Here is a 19148-nt window from a genome sequence, read left to right on the forward strand (position 1 = left end):
CCCCCCCAAGGGGGACACCGTGACAGGGGCTCAACACCACGGCCGGGCGCTCAAGGACGGGGCTGGTTTCAGCACAACTTGTACTGAAGACCAGAAGCACGGGGACCCAGCAGTCCCACCACGCAGCTGTGTGCAGGGAAGGGCAGCTGCGTGTTCAGTGCCCACAGACCGCGCCTCCTCCGGCTCCCGGCCCGGCTGCGGGACAAGCCCGGGGTCCAGTAGAGCCATCCTGAAGGGGACGCGGGACTTCCCTGTGCTCGGGAGTGGGAGGGCTGGGGCGATCTGCGGGCAGAACAAAGGCGTGCCATCACTGACGGTCCTTCCCCACCGACGCGGCACAGGAACCAGAGCCTCCCGGGAGCCGTGCAGCACCTGGCCTCTGGTCCTGGCGGTGGTTCCAGCCTCCCCCCCACCCGGCCCCTAGGCTCAGTGCGCTTCCCTGCCATCGGGGGCACGTGTCCCCCTGGCAGGAGGACGGCCCGCTCATTCCCCCAGGCTCAGGCACCTCTCGTTCCATGGGGTCGGCCCTGGTCCCTGTGGCCAGAACCACTCACCCGCAAGGCCAGGCCCCCCGTGGCAGGGCTGCTGGTGCTTGTCCTGGGCTCTGGGTGCCCCCACCGAGCGCCCCACTCTCCTCCTCACACATGGTGGTCTCCTACCACATATGAAACCTGAGACGCCACACCATAGATGGCAGTGCTGTGTATACACTGATCCTCATTTCGTCTACACAGCCTCCCAAGTCGGCCAACCTGCAGGGACGGCAAGAGTGGAAACTCTCCGAGACTCAGCCACGCGCATGGGTGTGTGTGTTCCACGTCTCCAGAACGCGGGCCGCACCCCCGGCCGGCCGCGAGGCTGAGCTACGAGGACAGCGTCACCACGGCCTTCCCTCACTGTAACATTCCGATAGCAGAAAATGTCTTAAATACCTCAGACAACCTTCCGACCCTATGAAGTCTACTCTGCCGACAGTTACCACTCAAAACGACTACACAGCTTGTACCAACCAGAAGAGTGAACTATTAACATTCTAGGAACCAGTTGTATTTTTTTAAAGCTGTTTTCTTTTTAAAGGAATTGCTTTTTAAGTTCAGGTCCATGAAAAAAAAAAAACAACACTGAATCCTAAATATGTATTTTATTGCTTCATCTGTCACCAAAAGGAAGCAAGCACCCTCGGGCCGCCGTTCAGGCACAGTTCCCCCACAGGTAACTGTTTGAACAATTCCCACTGAGGGAACTTCTTTACTTTGATATTAAAAAGAATAAAAGAGCTGAGGGGAAAATAGTGAAAGATTAAATAAACGACTGCTAATGAACAAGACGGAGTTCAACAGACTAGGCGGAGTCGTGTGCTTAGTAAAGAAAACACAAGGAGCAGTGCAGCGTAAGCCGCGCAGGGTGGGTGAGCGCCGAGAAAGCCAGAGGGAATTCTCAAAGGGAGCCTTCTGCGGAGCGCTTGCGCTGGACACGAGCAAGGTCACTAGACTTACGCCCAGACCCACAAGGTGCCCCAGGCCAGAGCAGGCCCCGGGGTGACCTGAGACCTGCCTGCCATCGCAGGTGACCACTCCCGGAGGTGCTGTCCGCAGCAGGGGCGGAGAAGCAGCGGGCACACGGAAACCTCTGAAATTTCTGCTCAGTTTTGCTCTGAACCTAAAACTGCTCTAAAAATAAAGTCTACTTAAGACGAGGGGAAAACAAGAAGAGAGCCAGCCAGCCCTCCCTGCCTGGGCTCTGCGGTCTCTGCCCATCATCGCCCACGAGTCGCCGCCGTTCCGTCTCCAGCTCTGTCCCCATTCCCCACTGCACTTGCTCCCAACTTCTTGTTGCAAATGTGATTCCCAGCCCTATTATCTGTCTCCTCAGCTTCAAACCCACGCCTCCTCCTCCTCCTTATGGAGGCCTCACTAGCATCTCAAAACGCACAGTTTCAAAACAGGACTCAGGGCCAATGCAAATGGACAAGAGACTAAAATCACAGGAATAAAATCTGGAGAGCAGATAAAATGATCACTTGCCAAAGAAATAACTGTGGAAGTAGAGAATCTAGGAGAACCAACCAAAACTCCTCGTGTCTAGAAAACAGTAATTTGGTAAGCTAGTAAGGCACAAAGTTAATACACAGAAATCAACAGCTTACATAAATCCCAACAGTAACTAGTTAGATAATAAAATGGAAACAAACTGGAAAGAACACCTCAATTGGGAGAGCAATAAAACATCGAACATCCAGGAATAAATTTAATAAATGTGTAAAACGTGTGTAAGTGAAAGGAAAACTTTAACACACTCTTGCGTGACCTAACGGACTTAAATGAGAGGACGTATCACGTTTCTGGATATAAAGATGCAACATCAGAAGCACGTCATACTCTCCAAGGTAATCTATAAATCTAACACCATCTCAAAGTGGCAGCTGTTTATTTTCTGCTGTAGACAAGCAGATTGTAAAGATCATAAGGAAAAAAAAAAAAGCAAAGAAAAAGGGACAGGAAAACTCTGAAAACTGAAAAGGGGGAAGAAACAACCCTAAACAATAATAAAACACCAAGGTCAATGAGGAAGGGAAATCGGGGAGTACTGACATAACAGACAGACCAAGGGAACAGAACAGTTAAGTCTAGAAGGACTCAAATCAGATGGAAACTTAGCTTATGACAAGGCAGCAAGGTAAAGATGAACCTTTTAATAAATGGGGACAAAACAGTCCTCTGGGCGGAAAGGCGGGTGCGGCAGGGAAGCTGTATGTACACTTCACATCATACACCAAAAGCAATGCCAAGAAGTTCAAAGACTTAAATGTAGAAAGGGAAACTGTAAAATAAAATTCAGATACAGTCTTTTATAATCTTGGAATGGGGCAGTCATTTCCAAGTATGACTCAAAATTAAGAAGCTGCAAAAGGAAAAAAAACAAAACATTCGGCTACACTAAAAAATAAGATTTTCTTCATGACAGCAAAACAAGCCAATAAAATGTCATAAGCAGAGTCAAAAGAGAATCAGCAAACCGGGAGACAACATTTGCAGATCATGGGAATGAATGGCCCGAACAAAGACAGACCTTCTAGAAGCTGAAAAGGAAAAGATCAATAACCCAGCAGACAAACGGGCACAGGCCGGCATTCTCTGTGGATGAGGCTTCAGGGGCTTCTGAGGTCTCCCACGTGGTTGGTGGGAGTTAAAAACAGCAAACAGGTATGGAAGCAAGGCTGGTAACCTCTACCAACCTCTCAGATCCATTTTCCCTTTGGATCCAGGATCCCACTTGTGGAAATTTCTCTCTCAGATCAATCTGCAAAACTTGAGGACCCTAAGAGGAGGCTGAGCCAGGGATGCATGTGGTTCGGGTTCTTGGGATACTTTACGTGGCTCTCGGTCACGCCTGCGGATCACGTGGCAGGACACGTGATCGGACAGCTGACAGACACCTGAGACTCCTTACCTGATGGAACAGTGCACGGTGGGCACTAGGCAGAGGGGTCTTTACTGCAGTCAGGCCTCTTGGTGCCTGAGAGGGGAGGGCAGTGGAGGAGAAATGAGGTGGGAACTGTACCGAGTCAGAAGGCAGTCTGTGGAAAGTGGTTCCCATCACTGGATACGTACCCTTTTTTTTTTGGCCTTGCCCTGCATCTTATGGGATTTTAGTTGCCTGACCAGACACAGAACAAACCCCGGCCCTCAGCAGTGAGAGTGGGGGAGTCCTAAGCAGTGGACCACTGGGGACACCCCGAGGACACTGCAGGTAAGGCAGACTCGATTCTAACACTGAAGTCCAATCAAAATGGAAATGCTATCCTGTTAGGAACACCCTTGACGATTACCACAAGTCACAAGTACATGTTTTTCTTTGGTGATTACTGTGAAAAACAGTATCTGTGAGAATTCCGATGCGTACAGGTTTCTACACCTGCAGTCCGGAACCAGCAGGTAAGTCTGTGTTGAACATGCGTGCCTGATGCAGCCCAGCGAACCACAGTGAATCTGGTGCATCCCGTCCTGATTACGTCTGGCAGTGTCACTCCACAGATAAAGCAGCACACAGGCTACCATCCAAGTGACAAAACAGCCTGAAGAATCGTGGTTTCAGGTGACAAAATTCTAAACCCGCTCATGAGTCAACTACGTACTTAACACAACTTGGCGGGAACGTTTCCATGCATTCCGACTGCATGGTACCTGCATTACCTTTAGAATAATTTGGTATGTTTTTCTGAACATTTCATCAATCAAAAACTCAAATATATGAAGAGGTATCCTGATAAAATTCAAAACCAGAAACTGAAAGAAAGAAAAGACTGGAAAAAGCTTCGAAATGTCAAAAAAATAATTCTTGTATTACAATGAAAACTTAAAAACTTTCAATGGTCAAAATCTTGAAAGAAACCTTCCTAAATTATCAGTAATTTAAATTTTTCATTCAACCATCCTGGGGGAAAGACTGAATGATCTTGCTATTCCTTTTTTCAGTAAAATACATTATTGTTATGTGCAGAAGTTATCAATTAGCTAGAGCAGGCAACCAAAAATGCAGGGAAAAGTATAAAGTTGTGTCAAGCACAGAAAAGAACTGTGGGATTTGTCTGAGGTCTGACTTGTTTGTGGTTTTCTAAGCTTTCTAAAATTTCTAAGTTATGAATTCTTTCTCATTGTAAGCAATTTCGCTTTGATACTCAATTCTGTGCTATTTTTCTTGAAGAGGGTGTTCCAAAAGATGAATTTCATGTCCCACAAAAGCTGGCTCCTCCCCAGCTGGCCAAGGATGTCCGGATGGGGCAGCTCGCTGGGCTCTCTCTACTTCTCCTGGTCCTCACCGCCCTCGGAAGGCGCACCTTTGGGAAACCGCGTCTAGAGGGGGCCACTGCCACACTAGACCCGCCTCACCACCTGCAATCACACCAGCCCTCTTCCCCAAGCCTTTCTGCCTCAAAGACCTTCCTAAAGATCTGTCCAAAAACATTTCAAAATAGCACGGGGATGAGTCACGGAGGATCTAAATTTCTAAACAAATACATTCCACAGAATGGATAATCTCCCACTAAGCCCTACCCCCCAAAAGGCATTTACTTCTTAAAGATTTTCCCATATGTGGGCAGAAGAAAAGCAGGTAATTCTCCTCTAAATAAATTCAAAAGCCCATGACAAAAACAAAACTAGACTGGGAATCCCTTGGCAGTCCAGTGGTTAAGACTGCATCTTCACGGCAGGGTGCACAGGTTCAATCCCCAGTCAGGGACCTAGGATCCCACATAACCTGATCCTACTCCATGAATTAAACTTACCTGTATTTTTCTCCCTCTAGTGATGTGGAATGTATACCCTTCAAATATTCTAGACGTTACTTGAAGTTATTTTTTAAAAATCACGCTACTAACTATATTTTTCTATTTTTCAAGATCAAAAATAAAACAGTAAGAGGAAAAGGCAGGACTTTTACTTTGCACAACCTCCCTGACTCCCCTATCACCTACTTCTTGGCTTCTGTTAGAGTTCAATCCACCTTTATTATTGCTGCCATTATTACTGAATTACTGTGGGGTTTTTTTCATTACATTATCTTCTCTGGCAAGACTTACAACAATTGAATTTTGATTTGTAACCAAATCTATAATTACATACACTTAAACTTATGTTTACATGATTTCAATTCCATGTCCATTTTATTATAAAATAAATCACATTATGAATCATATTATAAATATAAATCACAACTTTCTCCTTCCGTAGTTATTCTAATTAATCTTTTAGTAGATTGGAATATATCTTTGAAAAAGTGCCCCCCCCACCCCACCCCCAAGAAAAATTCACAGCTGGTCTATCAGGAAGATATTTGGTCCAGGTAGCAGTGGGGATGGGGGGTGGGGCGGGGGGAAGCTCCTTAAAGAGTAAGGAAATGTGCTGGCCCTGGTAATTCTTAAGTGCAAAAGCAGGGTGAGCTCAGCAGAAGGCGGGGTGCTAGGCCTGACTTCTGTACCTTCACAGAACATCTGTTTGTTGCCCTCACAAATGAACAGCAATTAGTGTAATTATTTAATTCTTGGTTACAATCTTTCAGCCACGAAACTCTTACCCTCCACTCTATCTTCTGGCAGTGTTACAGTAAAGCCTAAAGTCGTCGTGATTCTTCCTTGTTAAGTAACCTCCCCCCGCCCCCCTTCTGACTGGCTGGCTGTACAGTATTTTATCTTTGAGATCTAAAACTTTTACAAGCACATTTGCTCTTTCCACTAATTTCATATTAGCAGAATGAGCCCTTTCAATACACAGAAGCAGCTGTTGTTTTTTCAGCTCAAAGATAGGTTTTTCCATTGTATCTCTGATTACTGTTTCTGTTCTGCTGGTTTGGGTAGGCTTCCTCAGGAACAACTTATTTAGATCAGAGCACTGATTAACTTGCTACATTGGAATGATGTTCTTCCTGCAAATGCATTTAGTATCATTAAGGTTTCTTCCTCTCAGCTCATTCATTTCATTTTATCTGCCTTATCTCCTCTTTCAATCACGTTATTTCAGAGTCTTCCTTGAATTTTATTTAAATTGAATTTTATTTTTTAAAAAAAGCACAGAGCAGATTCAACCTGAAATTGACTTAGTTTCTATAGTCTTCCTCAAAAATTACACTTTTCCTCTGCCTCAAAAAGTCTATCACTGTTGCTTATTTTATCCTTGCAACATGTTGCTTCTTTGCTTTTTACTTATCATGGAACAAGGATATTCAGGTGCGATTTGCCCTCAAAACGATGGCTGGTACTGCTTAGGAAGCTGAGTTTGGTGGGCTTTTTTTTTTTCCTTCCAGATCTAAGTTTGTGAGCTGAAGGGCTGAGGCACATCAAGTTGCGTCACCCATTCGAGAGTGGTCCAGCTTCTCCATGAATCCATCATGTTGCTTCTGTGACCTAGTTTCTGTACATCGCTCTCCATCTGGCACAGCTTCTACTCCAGAGTTGGGGTGCTCCCGCTGCATGGGGGGATGCGGCACGACTGTGGAGCCGGGGGGGACCCCTCTAGTCTTGAGCACACTGCAGCTGTCTGTGTCCTCCGGCCTCCAGCTGCTCGGAACACCAAGGCTGCGCGGGGACCCACAACCCTGTGCCTGTGGCCCCGCAGCCTCACTCTCCCTGTTCTCACTGCAGTCGGCAGCGCCGAGAGCACATCCTCTTACACTTCTAACCCTGCACCGAGCCCTTGAGAAGCAGTCAGGAGTCAGCCCCTAGGATCTCTTCACCCTGATTTCAATTCTCGCCATTCGGTTTTTTCACCTATTTTTTTTTTCCTCCATCACTTCCATCAGAACCTATTGACCCAACGGGGAGGAGAGGCCGGAAGTCAAACACCAGTGCTCAAGTCCCACCTTCCCTCAAGTTTCCAATGATCCTCTTCTCAAGGGTTCTAGCTTCTGAATCCTCCTCCTTTGGGAGGCAGTTACCCTCTCCATTAAAATTTTGTATTACATTTTCTCTTTCCCGTTGTTTTTCCCCATCCGTCTGGACATATTTACAAGTAGACGCAGCTGTGCAGCTTCCTCTCGCACTGGGTTAGGTACCTTCCCTCCTCGATTTGCATCCTGAACGGGAAGGTTCGCTGTGCTCAGTCCCCGGCAAGCTTCACTTTGGGATGAAAAGCCCCATCACACAGCGGGGGAAAAAGCTCCAGTTGCGTGCTGGTACCTACTGTGGGAGCCCCAATTCTCCCCAAGAGAATTCCATCTCCATGAAGAAATATTTGCCTAACGGCAAAGTGCTATCGCCTCAAAACAAGAAGGGAGAGCTGGGAATTCCCCGGTGGTCCAGCGGTGAGGCACTTCGACGGCTGTGGGCCCGGCTCTGATCCCTGGTCGGGATGAGAGAGGGAGCGCCCCCTGGCGGACGGCCTGAGTCCTCGACCACATCCACGACCACACTCGCTCAGCTCAGGGGCTGCCCGGGAGCCCTTCTGCTCACGCTCAAGCTGCATCCGGTTTTCATCTTCTTGTTGAAAGGTTCAAACTTCTTGTCTCTTTCAAAGGTCTGAAGAAAACTCTCCCCTGGTAAAAGGTCCCTCTCCCAGTCTCTGCTGCTCTGAGTTTCCTATTGCCTCCTTTCTGATTGTTTCCTGGGATCTCAGGGTGAATAGGAGTTTCCCAGGTGGTGCTAGTGGTAAAGAACCTGCCTGCCAATGCGGGAGACTGAAGAGATGTGGGTTCGATCCTTGAGTTGGGAAGATGCCGTGGAGAAGGGCATGGCAACCCACTCCAGTACTCTTGCCTGGAGAATCCCAGGGATGGAGGAGCCTGGTCCAAAGGGTGGCAAAGAGTCAGACATGACTGAAGTGAGTTAATGCATGCAGGGTGATTAGAGGACAGAAGTCTGGTCTCAAGCGTCTGCCGCTGGGATCGCATTTGCAAAGTCTCACTGGATCCCCACTGGGAGATTCTCTGTGCTTCCATTAACACATTTCAGTACAGCTCACTGGGAAAGTCGGCTTCTTGTACCCATATGTTGGTTTCCAGCGTAAAAATCTTCTACCGACAACGTGGTTCTGCTCTGAAGCAACCATGCAGAGCATTACAAACATTCTAAACCAAAGCATGACGACAGCAAGCCTTCAGTGTCGTCCTTCTTCAAATAAAAATGTCAAAAATAAACTTCAGCTTTCTCAATGGGAAGAAAACACATGCCAACTTAAAAACCTTCAAGGCAGCACACAAACCACGCTTCAACCACGTGACAGAGGTGAGTAAAATCTCTCCAGCCAATCCAGGGCCCCTGCACTCCCAGGCAGAGCGCAGGCGTTCCACTGAATCATTCAGGGTGTGGATGAGCTCGGAAAATGGGATCGTGCTACAACGTGGAGGGACTTGCTCCGAGAAGGGAGCCAGCCACAGATGGCCACGTCCATGAAACGTCCAGAACAGGCAAATCCACGGCGACAGAAGAGTGGGGCTGAGTAGGGAGGCTTGTGCCAACAGAGACGGCGCGCTCTTTCAGGTGATGAGAATGTTCTAGAACCACATGATGGCTGCATAACTCTGTGAATATACCAAAACCCACGGAATCGTATAACTCTAAAAGGGTGACTCTTCAGACACAGAAAACAAAGTTGTTACCAAAGAGGGGGAGTGGCAGAGAGGGATAAATTAGGACCTTGGGATTAGCTGATACAAACTAGCATCTATAAATAAACAACAAAGTCCTCCTGTATAGCACGAGAGCTATATTCAACATCCTGTGATAAACCATGCTGGAAAAGGATATGAAGAAATGTATATTAATACATGTATAACTGAATCGCACTGCTGTATCCCGGAAACACAACATTGTCAATCAACTATACTTCAGTTTTTTAAAAAAGGAAAAAAAATCACAACACTTGAAAAAAATAAAGCTTGAAAAACTTTTAAAACCTAAACAGTGAAAATAAAACATAAACTTTTTTAAAAGGGTGACAAAATATTATGTAAATGACAGTTCGGTTTCTAAAAAGAAAAGAAGAGGTGCCGTAACACCTTCATTACATCAGTCACTTCAGGAGAAGAGGGTCTCCGGTGCTACACGAAGCAGCAGACCGATCAGCTGTAAATCTAAGACACTACCAGACTGTTCTTTTGTTTAGCTGCTAAGTCATGCCCCACTCTTTTGCGACCCCGTGGACTACAGCCCGCCAGGCTCCTCTGTCCATGGGATTCTCCAGGCAAGAGAACGGGTGGGTTGCCATTTCCTTCTCTAGGGGATCTTCCCGATTCAGGGATCGAACCTGCATCTCTTATGTCTCCTGCACTGGCAGGCGGGTTCTTTACCACTAGCCACCTGGAAGTTTAAAAAAAAAGCAAAAACTATGACTAAAACTGGGACAGGACAGAGGCAGAGGAAACTAGTGCGAAGTCTCTTGAAGGGTCATTAAAAAAACGCTTCTGTCAGTGGGAGGCAGAAAATAGTAACTTGTGAGAACCCAGGAGACTGAACTGTCCAGCGTAAAGTGGGTGAGGGTTCTTGAAAACAGCGGTCCCGCGGGCACAGACACAGTAGGGGTCTGAGGGACAGGGCAGGGTGCTCTTCAATGTGTTAAGCAGCACCCATTTCTTACATCCACTGAAGTGTCACGGGCTTATTTTTCTTATAAAGTTTACACAGCCTTAAGACAATCGACGGTATTTCTATGCTAAATAATAAATATATTTACTACTGATGCCCTGAACCTCAGAAATGTAGAGAGATTATCTAAAAACAGAGTACAGAGTTTCAAAGAAACCTACCCAGCAAGTCAAGTCCAGAACCCACAGCTTGGACGATCACCACGGAACCCCAGGACTTCTTCACAGGCCGTGCGGGTCTCGAACTGCCCCCAGACAAGATGTCTGCTACAACTGGAAGAAACCTGAGAAATCTGACCTCCATAATATTAAAAAAAAAAAAAAAAAAAGAAACAAAATGCTCAAGATGCACAAGCATGTGAAAATCACTAGTCTTGTGATTACTACATTGATCACAAAAAGTATTATCTGGAAACCTATAATCCATTTTCCGCTACTGGGTGACATTACGCGTGCCTCCTGCTTTTAAGGTAGCGGTGGCTCATACCATAAAGAATCTGCCTGGGATGCAGGAGACCTGGGTTCAATCTCTGGGTTGGGAAGATACCCTGGAGAAGGAAATGGCAACCCACTCTAGTATTCTTGCCTGGGGAATCCCATGGACAGAGAAGCCTGGCATGGGGTCACAAAAGAGTCGGACACGACTGAGTGATGAACACTTGTAAGAGCTGATCATGGACGAGGGCTTTTACAGGAATTATGTGGAAGCGGACAGGCAAATTTGAAATCTAATTTTACTGAACTGCTGATTCTATACTAACTTGCTCTCTGGCAAATGAGTTAAGTATGACTTCTACGGAACAGATCTAAGGAAAGAAAACACCACTCTTTCCCCAGATTGCTGCCCCCTCCAGGGGAGCATGAACAGCACTTTGAGGGGTCCCTGCCCTGCTGAAAACATGTCAGCTTCATGCTGTTCACCTAACGTGATTAAAAGGGAGAGACCAAGACGCCTGCTGGACTCCTCGCAGACAGAAGGAGCACTTCAGGGCAGGTCTGGCAGGGAGACTCCTGGAACCAGTCACTGTCTCTCGAATACTTTTGCAGAGTGTCACTTTTTTTTTCCCACCCTGCCCTTTCCTTTACTGAATTTTCATACAGTGAGTGTGCTATGATCATCACCGGATATACTAACAACAGAAAAAGCTACAGCTGGATCCTGTATTAGCCTCAGCCGCAGCTCAAGTCCACAAACGTTTAAAGCCAATAGGAAGGCGTGGAGGGAAGGAGAGAGGAAGAAAACGACTTGTTCCTGAGAGCTGGAAGGTCTGCTCTTCCTCCAAGGTTCTGGCAGCAAAGACATCTCTTCTGTGTTATGTAAATAGTTTGTCTTACTAAGTTTTCCAATTCTAAAGCTCGTTTCTTTGTGAAACCAGGGCCAAATATTAAAACAAACTCCTCAGTATGTTAAGCCAGATAACTAATCACCTCCATATGGGGGTGGGCTAACCAACCACCCTGTGCGTTGGTTCCAAGTCCGCCCACGCGCATACTCCACTGACATCTGAGCCGGTTAGTAACTCCTTTTGGTTACCAATCTGATCCACATTTACCAAAGAACAAGAAAAATGAATGTGGCTTTGACCTTGAATCAACAGATGACTTTAACATATAGTTCTTTAAATGACAAAGAAACCAAAGCATTCCTCTCTTCTGTTTACATGTATGTCATCTAGACTACAGGATACAGATAATGGTGTGAGGCAACCAGCCTGGGCTCTCTTAAAAAGTCATTGTAGAAAACAAAAAGTTGTGTTTTTTTTTTTAAGACTGAGGATACAGAACTAAATACAAAGTGTAAACCCTGATGGGAATCTGGATAGGTAAGAAAAAAGCTATAAAAGGCATTGTGGGAACAAACTGGGGAAAGCAGAATTTGAATGACATGTGAAAGCATAGTATGGACTCACTGCTGGGTCCCTTAAGTGTGGCAATGGTTGTGGTTAAGTAGGAGACTGTCCTCGGGAGATGAATGCTGTTTAGTATTCAGGAATAAAGTGTTACATTATACATAACTTACTTTCAAATGGGTTAGCCAAAAAAAAAAGTAGTATTAACAGTGTTAAGAGATAAGGCACATGTGGCAAAATGCTAGCAATGAGGTTACAGATACATGGATATTGACAGCACTATTTCAACTGTTCTGTAGACTCAAAGGTTTTCAAAATACCAACTTGAGAGAGAAAAAGAAACAATAATCGTCCTGCCAATCACCGGTTATTCCTAAGCCCAAACCCACAGGATCCGCCCCTCTGCTCTGCTGTGAATACAAACGGGGGCAAGGGGCTGGCCTCTCTGATGACTAACGGCTTTAAATGCCTACTGATTGGGATTTTTCATTAATTTTTCAGGACATAATTTCACATGGGCTTTTTCATGTCCATTTTACATATGAGAAGACTGAGACTTAAGGAGATTAAGTAATCGACACAAAGCCTCAAGGCTGGAGGTACCACAGCTGCAGATATTTGCTTTAAAATGTCAACAGCAAATAACCGGTTCAAATGTTTAAACAAACCTCCCTACTAGACTCAGATTCTCAGAACAAACCACTGATGCCACGGTTGACTATCTCCTGCCTTAAACTGGGAAATCTGTCAGAAACATCCTTCAGTGGCTGACCTGATGGAGCAAACGGGCAAACCCTGGACTCTTAATGCCCAGATTTCACAAGGGAGAAGGGGGCCTCTCCAATGCCCTGGGACTGAGGTTATCAGTGCAGCAGCAATTGCGTGGTTCATCCCAACACAGCAGCCAGGAGGAAGCATGGCCAAAGACAAGGAAGGCCACCCGCCACAGCGCTGAATCACCCCACAGCCCCCCGATTCCAATAAACGGATAAAAGTAATGGTCTCTGGATGGATGATGGATGAGGGGTGGGGGAGTGTAGGGACATTAGGGAACAAGAGCTTCAATAAAACATGCAGAAACAGCCTAAAATGAAGGGTTTATACTAAAAGACTCCCCTCTCCAGCACTTGGGGAAGGTGATCAGGTTAGCTTTTACCACCAGAGCTCCGTCTTTCATCTCTAACTAGTGAATGCTGGATGGGCCCTGGCTGTCAATTTATAGCTCTTTTAATTAAGGAAATGGTTTCTGAAATTCCCAGTCGCCAATCTGTTTGACTGCTAAAACCAAGATAAAACTGCCCAAGCCAAGCTCATGAGATTAGAGAAGCTTCTAGGCGTTCCCTCTCCGAAGGGAGACAGCTGGGGCCAGCGACCACCCACCCGGAGGGCAGTGGGCCGGGGCGCAAACCTGACTCGGGGCTCCCGGGCAGGCCTGCCACAGATCTCCGGGTGCTGGAAGGACTAGGTGAAGCGGACTTTCCTCTCAAGGGTGCAATGCTTTTACCCTACCCCCAAATTTTCACAAACCCCTGGAGAGGAGAATGGCAACCCACTCCAGTATTCCTGCCTGGAGAACTCCATGGACAGAGGAGCCTGGAGGGCTACAGTCCCTGGGGCTGCCCACACACATTTTCACCAACAGAAAAGGGAGATAAAATTTCGAATGGAGAAGCAGCCAGAACACTTCTGAAAGCCTTTCTCAGCGTTACACACAGGCGAGTCTGCTCTGTATGGAAAACGTGACACAGGCTTCAGATGCCCCTCCGGGGGAGGGGGCAGAAGGGAGGCCCCCGAAGGTCCCAGAGACTGAAATCCTAAAGCCAAACACCTCAGCAGTGACAGCAGCAGAGCCCCTGGGGAAGCATCTTGACTTATGTTCTTTCCAGATTAAAAAATAATAATAATAATCATGTTCTGCACATCCGGCCAAAGAACCAGGCATCTGGGAGGCAGAACCACCACGGGGGCTGCCAGACGGGCATGGGACCCACACGCGTTCCCCCGGGCTGCCCCGCCGGCAGGAATGTTCTCGCGAGCAAGATTCAGAGCCCCTCAGGACCAGTCTGACCCGAGGAAGGAGGGAAGAAGGCATGTGACTTTTTGTCAAAACATCACAGTAACCGTCTGACGGGCACAGAGCTTAACCGCGATTTTCGATGAAAAGGCTCAAGCTCCAGAAACGGCGTGTCTTGGGGGAGCCCACGGCAGACACTCTGTGATTCCGGGGGACACGCAATGTTTCAGAAGAACACTCACCCGACATTAATATTCCTGTTGCGCAGGCGATGAAAGGCATCGTTTTATTCTCAAGACGGTTCTCGCCCTCTGAGTGAATCACACACTGCATCAAAGTCTGTGGCCACTTGTCCTCCCACACTCGGGAAATATGGCCTCATCGTGTGAACAGGCCAAACACTGAAAAGTCACTGAAATCCTCCCGTTTTCCCATACTCTAACACACACAGAAATGAACTCATCTGACTGTCTCAATTCAAAAAAATTTTAATCTAATTACTGCAACTTGGAAAAGGACATTCTTGATCGCTTTATTTCCTCTCCGAAGAGTTCAAAGGAAGTCCTGTCTTCTAACAGAATATTAAATGGCCGATGCCTGCCACTTCTGACTGCTGTGTTTTTTTAAAAAAAATCCTTCTGTGTTAAAATAAATGTAGTCATAAGGATGTGCCAAATGAAACTGTTAATGGATTTACGAGCATGTGAAAATACATTTTGTTTTATTCAATGTAGGAGAAAGTGTTCATCTCAGAAAGAAAGTATAACCTAGCCCAGTTCTTAAAGGGATAAATATATACACCCAGCGAACACGCGTGGGAGAGAGATGAGGTTTCCTCCAGGCCCTCAGTGGCCAAGATGAGATCCTTACTCTTGATAATTAAGAGACTGAAACCCGCCTGCTGCTCCAGCCAGCATCAGGCGACCTCGTGCACCTGGCTCCAGCTACCTCTCCATAGCCCCAAAACAAGACAGGTATGTCCCATGAGACAGGACACGTGGAGACGGGAGGGGAGAGGGCCCTCCTGGGTGGATGGGACCCAGCAACTCCACCGAGAGCCCAGCAGACCATCCTCAGCGTGAGGGCCTGGAACTTAACAGATTTGAGGGGTACCATGAATACAGGTCGGAGAAGGCAATGGCACCCCACTCCAGTCCTCTTGCTTGGAAAATCCCATGGATGGAGGAGCCTGTTAGGCTGCAATCCATGGGGTCGCTAAGAATGGGACACGACTGAGTGACTTCACTTTCACTTTTCGCTTTCATGCATTGGAGAAGGAAATGGCAGCCCACTCCAGTGTTCTTGCCTGGAGAATCCCAGGGATGGGGGAGCCTGGTGGGCTGCAGTCTACGGGGTCACACAGAGTCGGACACGACTGAAGTGACTTAGCATAGCATAGCATAGCATAGCATAGCATGAATATGGGTTGGCCACCACCAGGGCCCGACAAAGGCCACGGTAAGAGGAGGAACTGTTTCTTCCTTGAGTATTCCTCCAAAAAGGAAAACAGTCTCCCAAGAAGTCCCCCTGCAAACTGCCCATCACAGCTCATGATGAACTTGGCTTCTATATCCTTCCTTCAATCAATAAGGAAAACGGGATTACCTTTACTGGTTTAGACGGCTTAAGCAAATCAGAGTTGTTAAGCAAGCAAGAAAGGGAGGATTTATTTGGGATATGGAGCAAAATGGGCCGCTACAGACTCCAACTCAGCCCTACAGACGGCCAGCCTACACGCGGTAGGCAGCAGAGAAATAACCCAGTTGACCTGTCTTTCCCCTGCTGCCCCAAAATGTCTAGGTCCTGTTTTCTGGTTTAAAATCAAGGGTTGTCATTTAAAAGTTACATGTTACAGAAAGCAAAAATTTTTTAAATACCTTCAAAAGTCTATGCAGCCACCCTAGCACTGAATCAATAGAGAAATAGCTAAGTAGTGACTGCTTTAATGAAGCCTCATATTATCAAATTGTGGTTTTAAAGAACTTCCAGAATGTAAAATAAATGCAACCCAGATGTTCTCTAAAAAAAAAAAAAAAATGAAAACAAGATTGTTTTTACTTCATAGCAACCAAATAGGTCAACCCATTTCCTCCTCCATAGAAGTCTCAGAGGACCACAAACCCCACTTGAAGAGCATGTGTTTCATATGCATCTGTCCAGAGAAAAAGGAAACTCTGCCGTCCAAGATAAACGGAGGATATTATATGTTCCCATGAAAGTGAATTTGAAAACTGCAGTAGGACTGTGTCTACATGTTGCCAAACATCTGGATGAAAACCGGAAAAGAAAAATCGCTACTAGCCAGATATTGGGAAATACTTTCCAATTATCATTAAAATGCCCAGTTTTATAGCAAACTGCCATTTTTTTACAGCAAACTGCCATTTTTATTAATTACAGGAATAAGTTGCTCAAAAGAAGAGAACGATAATTTTTAAAAATGGCCCTGCTACAAGTTTAAGACAGGAACTTATTTCTCCCTATTTGAACAGTGATCCTGGTGACATTAAGTCAGCGAAAAGAGCAAATTTGCTCTAGCAAAATCACAAATATTCTTAGCCAACTGAATTGACTCAGGTGAGTCTTTTCTAATATTTACAGAAAACTGAAAGACATTTACCCAAAATAAACACTTGCTGAACTGTCTCCAGTCACATTACAAAGCATGACAGGATCTCATGTCGGTTCTATCATGTTGACCGGGAGACTGACACTAACTGTGAAAAGTTGACAAGCTTGATTCACTTCAAAATTAGGATGGAGGGACTTCCCTGGCGATCCAGTGGTTAAGACTCCACGCTTCCAGCTCAAGGGGTGTGAGTTCAATCCCTGGTCAGGGAACTAGGATCCCACTGGCCACATGGCCAAGAAAAAAAAATCAGGCTGGAGAATCATGTACTTTTCTACTCTCATTTAAATGATTTACTGTTTCCCCACAAGTTTGAAATATTTAATATGCTTCATGCAGCTTTTGGGATACTATAGTAAAATCTATTTTTTCATTTCATTTCACTTCAGAAGTTTTAACAATCCTCTATTACAAACTGATAAACCTGCTTCCTGAAGGATGTGCCAATAACTTTAAGAAAACAATTTATCTCTCCCAAAGTTATTTATAATAAGAGTGGGAGTGTGCAAACAGCGTTACTACTCTAACTCGCCTGATGGATTACTGCTGGTCCTCCGTCAGCAGGATTTACTTGAGAAATGCTTACCTTTCTCATCCTAAACTCCTCTCCCCTCGCTTTCCCTTTGTTCTCATCACACAGCAAACTTCTAGGAAGGGCCATGGCCCAGGCTATGCCTCCACGAGGTAAAATCTCTCCCATTCACTTTCAGCCCTCTCCGGTCTAAAGTTATCAAACCCTGTAGACACGTGCCCACTCTCATTTCAGTCCACCTCTCATTCAGACCTGGGCTTCCCTGATGGCTCAGACGGTAAAGCGTCTGCCAGCAATGCGGGAGAACGGTGCTTGATCCCTGGGTCGGGAAGATCCCCTGGAGAAGGAGACGGCAACCGACTCCAGTACTCTTGCCTGGAAAACTCCATGGACGGAGAAGCCTGGTAGACGACAACCCATGGGGTCGCAGAGTCGGACACGACTGGGCGACTTCACTGCACTTCATCCAGCACAGCTGGCCACTCACTGCCTCTGCTTCAAGCGCTCCTCCTGCAATTCCATACAGCCTTCAGGATGTTCTTGACTTTGCTGGCTACTCCTTCTTGGTCTCCTTTATTGGGCTGTCTGCAGTCCTGGGATTTTCCTCCTCTCTCAACTCTTTCTCCTGAGGGATGTCACTCATCCATTCCCATGAATTAAAATCTTCCTAGCAGACTACACAGCTAAGCATCTTCCTACCATCTCTACCAGGACATCTCACAAACAGGTCTGATTTTAAACACCAAAACTGAACTCCTGAGACTGTTTCCAGTCAAACCTGACCAGCTTGTTGCAGACAACCCTTCTGCCAAAAAACAACTAAAAAAGCTGAGCACGTTGTAAGAACTGACTGTGTGAAAGTATCAGAGGACCTAGGAGGCCAGGATCCTAGAGAGAAGGTGCAGTTTCCTCCTCGAGACACTTGCCAATTCAGGCAGAGTGAAAGGCCAAGAAGCTAGGCAAAGACAAGCAGTTGAGTATCTGACGTCAGCAGAATCTCCAGCAGTCTGATGGGACTGGGAGACCAAATTAGAACTCAGGGGCTGCCAAGCAGAAGAGGCGCTGGTAAACACCCCAAGCTTGCAGCTGGAACCACTGAAGAGCCATACCCTAGGAGAGGGGTAACCACAGGGGGACCGACCCTCACGGTTTTAAAGTGGTATTTCCCTATCCTAACTGCCTGCCAGAAGCCTCTCTAGAGGAAGACAGTCCCAAACTACCCCTACCATTTTTCATACCCATCATCCAGAATTTAATTAAAGCTTAACAGGCAATCTAGAAAACCAAGGGTGAAACAGACAACAGAATATACTCACAGGATGCCCAGACGTTTATCAGACCCGATAACTGATTAATACAGGAAGTCACAGACAAGATCAAAGTTTTTCATGGAAAACTGGTATCTAAAAAACAAAATCAACAACACTGAAAAGGGCAATGACTGAAATTAAGAATTTAACACAGAGTAGACAGAGATGAAGAGAGGATTAATGCACTGGAATGTAGGTCAGGAGAAAATTATGCAGAGTGAAGCATGGCAAGATCGAAAGGATGAAGGACAGGAAAAACGTCGAAGAGATATAAGGACATGATGAAGAGGTAATCAGTGTCCCAGAGGAGAAGAGACAGGACATGCAGCCAAAATAATAAACGTGGAGACAGACGCTAAGACTTCTCCAAATCTAATTTAAGAGTAAGTCGTGTCACTACCCTACCAAAAAGAACCACCACCACGGATTCCCATAAGGACCAATTCCAAGAAAACCCCCTCTGGACCCTGCACGAAAACCTGATACAATGAAGAACCAGAGGCAGAGAGAAAAGTCCGAAAAAGCAGCGCAAGGCGGTGGGAGAGATACAGCACCCTCAACAAAACAAGCCTGATACAGCCGGCTGTCCAACAGAAGCGATGGAAGGCAGAGAGCAGTGACTCCACATGTCGAAGCACGGCAAGGAATAGCCAGCCAACTCACAACGGTATACCCAGAGAAACTGTCCTTCAAAAGTGAGAGCAAAATAATGACACCTTGGACCAAAAAAAAAAAAAAA

General features: G+C 46.3%; 1 protein-coding gene across 1 annotated transcript in view; it reads right to left on the reverse strand.

Annotated features, from left to right (window-relative positions):
• Positions 1 to 15106, reverse strand: part of CYTH3 (cytohesin 3) — a 57137-nt gene extending 42031 nt beyond the window's left edge. Inside the window, exon 1 of the mRNA XM_010845780.1 lies at positions 14181 to 15106. Within this exon, the coding sequence (XP_010844082.1) occupies positions 14181 to 14271 (91 nt within the window). The 5' untranslated portion in view covers positions 14272 to 15106. The remainder of the gene's footprint in view (positions 1 to 14180) is intronic.
• Positions 15107 to 19148: the final 4042 nt, after the last annotated feature.

The sequence above is a fragment of the Bison bison genome, unplaced genomic scaffold (genome assembly GCF_000754665.1).
Source record: "Bison bison bison isolate TAMUID 2011002044 unplaced genomic scaffold, Bison_UMD1.0 scf7180017864223, whole genome shotgun sequence".
Lineage (NCBI taxonomy): Eukaryota > Metazoa > Chordata > Mammalia > Artiodactyla > Bovidae > Bison > Bison bison.